This window comes from Alligator sinensis, unplaced genomic scaffold (genome assembly GCF_000455745.1).
Source record: "Alligator sinensis unplaced genomic scaffold, ASM45574v1 scaffold790_1, whole genome shotgun sequence".
NCBI lineage: Eukaryota > Metazoa > Chordata > Crocodylia > Alligatoridae > Alligator > Alligator sinensis.
The window spans coordinates 598,395-607,988 of NW_005842723.1; the positions used below are offsets into that span (position 1 = coordinate 598,395).

A 9,594-nucleotide genomic window follows, 5' to 3' on the forward strand; every position below is an offset into this window, starting at 1 on the left:
TTACCGCGCCCGCTCTGGGCTTCCTAATAATATGGTCCCCTCTCTGGGGCTTGCTGTGCCCCTACTGGGCTTCCTAATAATATGGCCCCCTCTCTGGAGCTTGCTGGGCCCCTACTGGGCCTCCTAATAACACTGCCCCCTCTCTGGGGCTCGTCGTGCCTGCGCTGGGGCTCCTCAAAGCCGCCCCTCTCTGGGGCTGGGGTCTACGTACCCCACACACAACCCGGGGTCTATGTTCCCCGCCCGCAACCCACTGGTTGCGCTCATCACCGCAAGCTGCGCCTTCACTGACACCCTTACTGGCACCAGGGTTCTCACACTCCGTGAGCCCCCTATGAGGACTGCGCCCTCACTGGCGCTAGGGCCCCCACACCACCGTGGGTCCCTTTACGAGGCCTTCTCCAACCCCTACAGCCTCGCCCAAACCACCGGTGTAATATCTAAGCCGGACATAAACTTGAGCCTCCTGGCTATAACTCAAACATAAGGCACTGGGCCATAACAACATACGCCTCCTGGCTGTAACTCAATATCATTGCTCCATGTCACGGCGGGGAACTGCCAGCCTGGCCTCAGCCCTGGGCTTTATAAGGGCCAGGCCCTGCCTCCTACAGGCAGCTGGCTCTCCTTAGTTGCCCCGGCAACCCGCAGCTGTGCTCGTTACCCTGGCAACCCTCAGTTGGGCTCGTTATGTCCTGCCAGGGCGCGCGCTCACTCCCTGGCAGTTTCCACTCTCTAGGAGCAGGCACCGAGGTGCCCTGCGACAGCTTCATACACAGGAATAATAAAAAGTCTTCTCTCTCAGCTACTGCAAGAGGAATGGAGGTAGAAGGAAAAGCCTGAATTGTTGAAGGAAGGGAAGGGAAAGAAGTCTGGAAAAGCTCAGGAGAGAGAGAATCAGGACACAGGGTGCATGTTCCAAAACGTAGGGAGAGAGAGAGAGAGAGCGCGCGCAATTAAAAAGATACTTCACCACATACACAAGGGAATTCTTGGCTTCATGGAACAGTTGACATTTTTTAATGATGTTCAATTGACTGGTGAACTGACTTTGACTGGTCAACCTTACTCCTAATAGCTCTCTACCCTTGCAAACACTAGGTCCCATCCAACGCTCCTCCTCCACACCCCCACACAAGTTATCCTCCAAGACTACAGCTTTTTCATGCGTAGCTGTAGTCCTCAGGTTCTAAGACAGCACATCTGACAACAACACTATAAACAAACTACCGACATAAGATTCACTGAAAGCATTCCAACATTAGTGAGCCATATTCACAGTAATTTTAATTATGAGCCAAGGTTTACAATGTAAATATCAAAGGCTTTGTCACAGTATAAAGTGAGTTTATCCAGAGAAATGCACAAGGTCTCTGAACTTTTCTTGGCCTGCATAGTGAAGATCTGGTGCCTAGATTTCCTGAAAGAAATAACTGTTTTGTTTTTTTCCCCCTTTTTTTAAAATAAAGAACTCTTAACCTGTAGGGTCTTGAAAAGCAAGATTGCAACAGAGCCTTGTGAAGTTTTTCAAAACAGATATGTGAATGTGCCAGGATCTTTCCCCATACAGAGATCAGATAAGGTGATTTCCATACTACTACATTCTCTGTAAGCCAAAGAGGGTGATCAGAGGATGTGGCTGGGGTGGACCTAGAGGGGTTGCAGTGGCACAGACACAGCCCCCTTTCAGTCAACACTACAGGAGCAACAGTTGGGGAATGTTTTTAAGTCCCTGAAAGAAATAAGAATTCCTTTCTTCTTAACCTTGCATGGCACATCCCATCCTCTTCCATTACCCTACTCCCCAGTCACCAATAGCACTGTCCCTGCTGATCCAGTGGCAAGGGGCTCCACAACCCTTCTACCCTACCCCAGCCAGGCTTTATGGCATGCCAGGCTCAGCCAGAGACAGCAGCAGCAAGAAACAGGTTCCTGTTACCTGCTCAGTTCCCCAGATTTTCCCCATCAACCAGAGTGCAGGTGCAGGCAAGGGAACCTACCTGTTGATGCTACTGACTCTGGCTGAACTCAGCTTTATGTGCAGCCCAGCTGGAGTAGGGTAGGGGTGGCTCTGGAGCCTTCTGCCCCTGAGGCAGCCAGGGTCAGTGGAGACAGTGGCAGTGGTGGGCAGGGGAGGGTGATGGGAAGGGGACGTGTTGATGAGCACAGATGGGAAGTGAGGGGGGACAGAATGGAGAGGAAAGATTCTTACCTGATTGGAGGACTTAAAGTCCCTGCTTGCTGCTCCCATGGTGTGGTAGACCCTCCTGGTAGGGGGGGAGTGGGAGGAAGCTAGAAGCAGGGGGTGCAGCTGCCCCTGCAGCACTGGCAGCTGCTCCTGCACCCCCTCTTTGCAAAATCCTGGATCTGTCCATGGATGTGGCCAAAGATCCACATGATTTCTGCCCATACTCGGAGAACGTACTGAGGGGGGAGGGCTTAGAATGAATGGATCAGCATGAGATATTGGTGTGCGGGGCATTCATTTTGTGAAACATGCAAAAAAGCACATTGCCTATTCAACCTGTGACACAGGGTGGCTTAGCAATTGGTGGCAGAGAACATATCTATCTTTGAAGCAAAGGTTATTCTACACGCTGACTTTCACATAATCACCTACAAAGATCTAGCAGTGTAGTAAAAGCATGCTGACGGGATCCTATAGCTGGCATGCCTTTTAATTCAAATCCATTTATACCAGCAAATGTTACAAGCCCTTTTATTATTACTATTATTGACTGTAATTTCTCAGTGACAATAAAGACTTGATAATGTGACCAGCAGAGGAGTTGCAAGGTATCATATTTGTGATACATGATAATTTTGGAAAACACAGTTCAGGATAAAAGAAGTATATGATAGAGTACTGACTGGGGATGCAGGGTGAAAGCCTGATATCACTGAAGTCAACAGAAACTTTCTTTTTGGTTTCACTGCGGCCAAGAATTCAGTCCAGGTTTTTAAACAAAATCATATATTTGGTTCAGAGCATACTGTTCCAAAAATTAAAAATAACGATGAATGGTATCCATTTTATTAAGTTTATTAGACTGTTATTTTTTGTTAAGGCAAATCGAGACATGCTGGCCCAAGGGTGGAAGCTTCCTCACAGTCCTGTTGGTTGAGCTCTTTAAATGGAAGAGGAGGGATACCTACAGATTACTCCTGAGGACAAATCTATTAAGCCTTTAGAAAGGCAAATTTATTGCACAGAAGAGCATGGTAAAACTGGTGCACTCCAGTAAGATGCCAGTAAAGATCTCCAGCGTGAAACAGCCAACCATCTCCAGCAGTCCAACCATAACATTGGTCAATATAAACATTAATGGGCTAATTTGCAGAAACACTGAATTGACTTTTGTGGGTGCTTAGCACTACTGAAAATCAGGCTATAATTTTTTTTGTTCAAGTAATTAAACAACATGCAACACAAGAAAACTGTCAGTTCTTGTTTTCAGATAGACATTTTGTTTTTCTGGGTTGCAAACTAATTATTTACCATGGGTGTAGCTTCCGTGAAATCCATCAGAAGATCCCCTGGTTCCAAAGTAAATGTACTTCCAACATCTGTAGGGCTCTAAAGGCAGAGGAAAGATGTGGTAAACACTGACTTTTTTGCAATTATAGTTTAAAATGCATTAAATAGAAAGTAAGTTTGAAAATCCCACATACAGTTTTTAAACACAATTTGATAGGCAATTCTCTTTTTGTTGGACAACAAACTAGTTCATCTTGGAAGCAAAATAAATGTCCATTTAATCCTGATGTGACACTTGATGAATTGATGGAAAGGCTCCCATTGAGTTCATGGCCTTTGGATCAGGCCATGAGAATTACAGCCCTAAACTTCTGTGAACACCCTTAACAATTTTTTGCCACTGTGCATGCACACACACACACAGTACAGCATAAGCACATTTTTTACAATTCTGCACTGAAAACTACTTTACTCTCAAATATAAAAGAACTATATCCAATAAAAACATTTTAACCATAACTATTTCTGTGATTTCACATCTGCTTTCTAGCATGTTTTCTCCCTCTCTTTTGGTATGATACCTTTGCACCAGGTGACATCTGGGTTTGTCCTTCAGACATTTGGGGCGTACAAGTCTTTTGTGACACAGGAGAGGCAGATGACACAGATGTTGATGCTGCTGCTGCCAAGGCTGGAGGAAGGTCGTCTTCATCACTATTGTTAAAAGTGCACAATGTTTATTTCATTAGAGTTGCATGTATCTATCCATGTAATATGATTTTGGCTATACTTATTTTTGGAGGAGAAGAGAAATGAGGAGAAGAATCTGGGGGCTCTTGGAAGAATTTGGGGGGGCCCACAGCACTTCTGAATGTCATTCTCTTGATCATCCCACATATGATTTAATGCTTATCATCAAGTTTGCAAATAAATTAGATTTTCTTTTTAAAATTTAATGTCTTTATTAAACAATGGAATAACTAAGCAGTGCCTATGAATGCTTTTAAATGGCATGTGATTTCTAAGCTAACTTAATATTATGTACATGTAATTATTAGTGTTATTTCTGGATATATACTTTACTGAATATATGCAAAAGTGCATCTATTTTATATTTCAATGTTTTTTGTTTTTCATGTTTGCACTTCAGTATGCTCTGGGCTTACAATACCAACAGAAACAAGTTCAAGTGGATCCATAGGGTCATGTTTTCCACTTGAATTAGTCCAAGAGTAGATCTGGTGCAGAGTACACAGCTGGCATGTGATTTCATTTACAAAATAGACTTTGAGAGCAGTTACACTCTGAAATGTAATTCTATGAGAACTGCATAGTGGGAGACCATTTTTATTTAAGGACTTCTGATTCAGATCAAATTTGTTCAGTTTGTACAGAAGCCATTTCATTTAAAAAAACAGTCTACATACTCCCCTTGGGACTCTAACAGCCAGACTGGGTTCTTTTCTTCTCCCACATTGTCACTAGTAAATGAAAATCAGCAGAGAATATTGTACCCTCATTTACTTTTGCAGAACCCCACTGACTGCAACTCATTGACTTCAATCAGCCTTGGATTAGTTTTCATGCCCTCAGTTATTCATTGAGATTGAACAGGTGTGAGTGGAACTATAAATTGGCTTATAGGATCTCTATTAATAGTGATGATGTGTGAAAAAGAAAGTGTTCAGCTTGACTGTTAAAGCCCAGAGTAATATTGCATTTGTGTATTTGTAAATGAGCAAGTTTTACCGGCAATTTACTGAGTCACAAAACACATGGAACCCTGCAATGCTAGTTTGACAGGCAGTTTTCAGAGCAGAACTATACTTTGGTTTACTGTAAACCCAAGGCTGTGCACCTATAGAAGCAATTCATGTAATCACTAGAATTACATGATAAATACTATGCCCAAGCCTCTTATTAACTAGACATCAGGGTAGTTTGGATAATAATAATGCTTTCACAATATATTATATCTTGCAATTAATGTGGTCTCTTCCACCATTTTTTTGTGGAAGTGGAAGAATTAACTGTCCCAGTAGAAGGACATGTAATACATCCTGTTTTCCTGCTTAAAAGAAAACGTAAAATCTACTGAGCTTATTATACAGTCATTTTATTAATGAAGGAAGCCAAATCTGGGCTCCTGACCTAATTAATCTCTCTCTCATAATTGTGTACGATGGCATTTTCTGAGTCCTCAGTCAGCAGGGATACTCTGGCTCTCTCTCCGTCCTTACTGGGCAAAGCTGTTCCTACACATTCTTAATTTATATGCATGTAGAGACTCTTAAAGAGTCTGCCATTTCATTAAGGTCTCTTAATCTAATGGAACTAAAATTGGGGTTTGAATCTGGAGTTTTGTCTTACATATGCTATGTTACTGTGGTCTACCTAAACATTTCGGGCCTCTACATATGACAAAGGATCCTTGTACACACGACAAAATTGCCCCTTATAGCAGTTTAATTGCCCTTTTTAGTGATTTAATTGCATCACAGTGTACACGTGGCAGCATATTGCGATTAAATTTCATAACAGTGTACATGTGTGGCAGCGTATTTCGATTTAACTGACTTTTTTATGTAGCAAAGTAAAACATATCCAATGTATTTTAGTTTCCTATGTAACAAATTACAGCGATATATCTGGAGATGGTGGTGGGGATGGTGCATGGGGTGCTGGAAGCCCAGGCATGCTTGGGGAACCTTGGGTTTGGTGGGCTTCCAGCACCCCGTGCACCAACCCTGCTGCCTTCTCTGGCTGCCAGCACAACCAACTGCCCTCCTGCTGCCTTCCACACTCTCGCAGGGGCAAGCCAGCCCATTCCCAGGTGGTCCCAGGCAGCAGGAAGGCAGCATGTACAGTGCACAGGGTACTGGAAGCCTGCCAAGCCCAAGATTTCCTGAGCATGCCTGGGCTTCCAGTGTCCCATGCACTGTTGGATCTGGTGGGTGCTGCCTGTGAGCTGGGGCAGCACCCATGCAGCTAGCACACTGGGGGGTGCTGCCACTGTGGAGGGAAGCACTGGTGCCCCCCACAGCTTAGGGGTGTGTGACCCGGTAGCAGCTTATGCAGGCAGGATCTGCTGAGAAAAAAAAGCAGGGAGAAGCCCACTCCCCCCCCGCCCTCCCTCTTTGCAGCGGAGCCTGCCTGCATCTCCCTCAGCTAAGGAATGAGCTGCCAATGGGCCAAATGGCCCCAGAGCTGTGGGGAGCCCCAGTGATTCCCTCCACAGCAGCAGTACCCTCCAGGTGGCACCTACTTAGTGGCACCCCACCTGGCTGGTCCTGGGGGGCACTGCCGCCATATAGGGAATCACTGGGGCTACTTGTAGCTCAGGAGCCACTCAGCCTGCCGGCAGCTCGCTCCCCAGTCACAGGAGAGGCGGGCAGGCTCCTGGAGAAAACCCCCGCCCAACATCAGGCCCCTCACCACTTTTTTCTTCTTTTTCCTCAGTGGAGGCTGCCCACAAGAGCTGCTGCTGGATTGTGCAACTGCTGAGCTGCAGGGGTGGGCCTGGTCCTTCTCTCCATGGCAGTTCTGCCCACCCGGGACTGCCTGGGCATGATGCTAAGGTGCTGCCCAGGGGGTGCTGCTGCTGCGGAGGGAAGGACCAGGGTCCCCCACAGCTCAGGGCCCACCAACAGCTCGGCCCCCAACTGCAGGAGAGGCAGGCAGGCTCTGGGGGAGAAAAAAAAAAGGATCGAGGCCTTCACTGCTTTTTTTTTTCCTTCAGTAGAGCCTGTTCTGTCACAGTGACAGAAATCTCTAAATTGAAATGGTGGGTTTTTTAATCGGCATAGTTAAAAACCCACCATTAAAAACCTACCGTTTCAACTTCGGGAGAACTAAACCCCAGCATGTGTAAAAGCACCCATAGGCATGGGACATTTTATCATTATATTCACTTCACAATGTTACTCTGTTTGCTTTTTTATACTAACAATCCAGACATCAAAATGAGGTCCAAACCTTTTTCCCACTCAACATAATTACAAGAATCACATTGCCCTATACAGAAACAAGATTTAGTTCTACAACAAGAGTTGGCCACCTATGGCTCATGGGCCAGATCCATTCTTCAGAGCTGGGGCTTTGGTGGTGTTTGGTAGAGTGGGGACTTCTCCTATTCCATAGTGGGGAGAGACAGAGGCAGTGGGTACTTCCCAGATGCTGCAGCAGGGACAAGCAGCAGCAGAAGCTGGGTCCTAGCGCCAGCCCACCCCAGACCTGAACTGAGTCATTCTGTGTTGCCGACTGTTGCTGTACAGAAAATTCAAATATGTACGTCTTACCTACACCAACATTTGCATTTAAAGCCTTTTCACATTCAAAACCTGAGCATACACATACCTGAGTACACTGGGAAACACTTGATTTGTGTAGGCTGCAAATGCAGGTTACGTAACGTCGCAGGTACACAAAGAAAGTTGGCACAGCACAGTGACCACATTTAAAAGTGAGAATACACGCACCTCACCATTATGCTCACATCTCCCCCTCCTCCTGGTTCTTCCCAAACATATGTGCCCTTCTTCCCCTCGCATCTTCCCTGCAGCAGCTCCAGCTGTAGCTCTAGCAGCAGGGAGGCAAAGAAGCAGTGGCAGTGGCAGTATGTGGAGCAGGTGCGGTGGCCAGTGGCTTGCTGCTGCTAAGGGAGAGGTCACCTCCTCATTTTGCGCTGAAAACAGGTGATTTTTCTTGCGCTGAAAACAGGTGATTTTTCTGACTACTCAACACACACGCAAAAGTAACATGATCTCCCCAGCAGCAGAGAACCTGCTGTTCCTGCACCACAATTGTTGCTCCTGCTGCTGAAGCCAGAGCTGGAGCTACTGCAGGAAAGGTGCAGGGTGTGAGGGGGCCCAGTAATGCCCCAGGTATCATACTGGCTAGTTATGCCTCTGTACATATGTGCATGCATCCCCCTGTCCCCTCCTCACAGCTGGTTTTACAAAAGCCCCTTACAAACCTGTAATTACCACCCTGAATAAATACAACATGTTCTTTTAGTTACATTTCAAAATATTGATGCCTTCCACTTGAGGAATTTTCCTCTCTCTGTCATTTTCTTTCTGTGAAACTCTGTTGCTCCTCTTTGCTTCATGTTGGCTAATGTCTCACTTGCCTTCTATATTTCCACTCAGAACCTCCCAAACCTCCCAAGGTCTGCTTGTTCAAAACATTTTAATGGCCCTGTCCTCAGTGGGGTGTTTTCTGTAAGTTATGCATGGCTTACTTTCCTTGCCAGCCCTCTCACTGGCCTCTTGCACCCTTTTCATTCTTACTAACAGCCTCCTCCTGCATTTCATGTGCATCTTTCCCTGCTGCTGTCCTTATCCTCCCACTTCCTATATTCTTCCCCACTGCCATCTTATTTACTATTACCACCATCTTTTGTCTCCTTGCATTCTCTTTATTAGACTCTGTTATACTCAGTACAGTATTTCTTTCCCTCACCGCTTTTTCCCCATAACCAATTGCTTATTCTCTTTAAAATAATAGAAAAAGTAGGGCTGGAAGAGACCTCAGGAAGTCACTGAATCCAATGCCTCCCCAGTCATGCAAAGATCATTCCTAAGCTATCCAAAATCAACCTAGGTTTGTCTAACCCAGGGGTGGGCAATTATTTTGGGTCAAGGGTCGCTTAACGAGTTTTGGCGAGCTGTTAAGGGCTGCGAGGGTAGCCCCTCCCCTTGACAGGTGCCCCTTCCCCAGGTTGCCATATTGGGGTTGGAAGTGCTGCCCCCTAACCCCTGACCTTTGCCACTGGAAGTCCCCCCCACCACCTCCAGAAGCACCCCTTTTAGGAAGGAGGCATCTTGGAACTGCAAAAAAACCCAAATTATATACTAAAAGTCAAACACTGACAATACAATTTTAATTTTATTTTTAAAAATATTTTTGTCTTAATTTGTGTGGTGTATATATAGGTGACTGCATAACAGCTCCAGATGAAGTCATACTCTTGTATATTGTAGGGGAATTTGGAGGGGTGGGGGGTATGGAGTTTGTGAGGGGCTGTGGGCATGTGTGTGTCTGTCTGTGTGTGGATGTGTGTGTATGTATGGTGTGGGAGAGGGTGTGGATGTGGGTGGGTGGGTGGGTGGGTA

At 45.7% G+C, this 9,594-nt stretch overlaps 1 protein-coding gene across 1 annotated transcript in view; it reads right to left on the reverse strand.

Annotated features, from left to right (window-relative positions):
* The window catches only part of EPB41L4B (erythrocyte membrane protein band 4.1 like 4B), a 223,020-nt gene that overhangs the window by 47,470 nt on the left and 165,956 nt on the right, over window positions 1-9,594 (reverse strand). The window contains exons 22-23 of the mRNA XM_025216298.1: window positions 4,060-4,192; window positions 3,500-3,577 (exon numbers count right to left, since the gene is read on the reverse strand). Of these exons, the coding sequence (XP_025072083.1) occupies window positions 3,500-3,577; window positions 4,060-4,192 (211 nt within the window). The remainder of the gene's footprint in view (window positions 1-3,499; window positions 3,578-4,059; window positions 4,193-9,594) is intronic.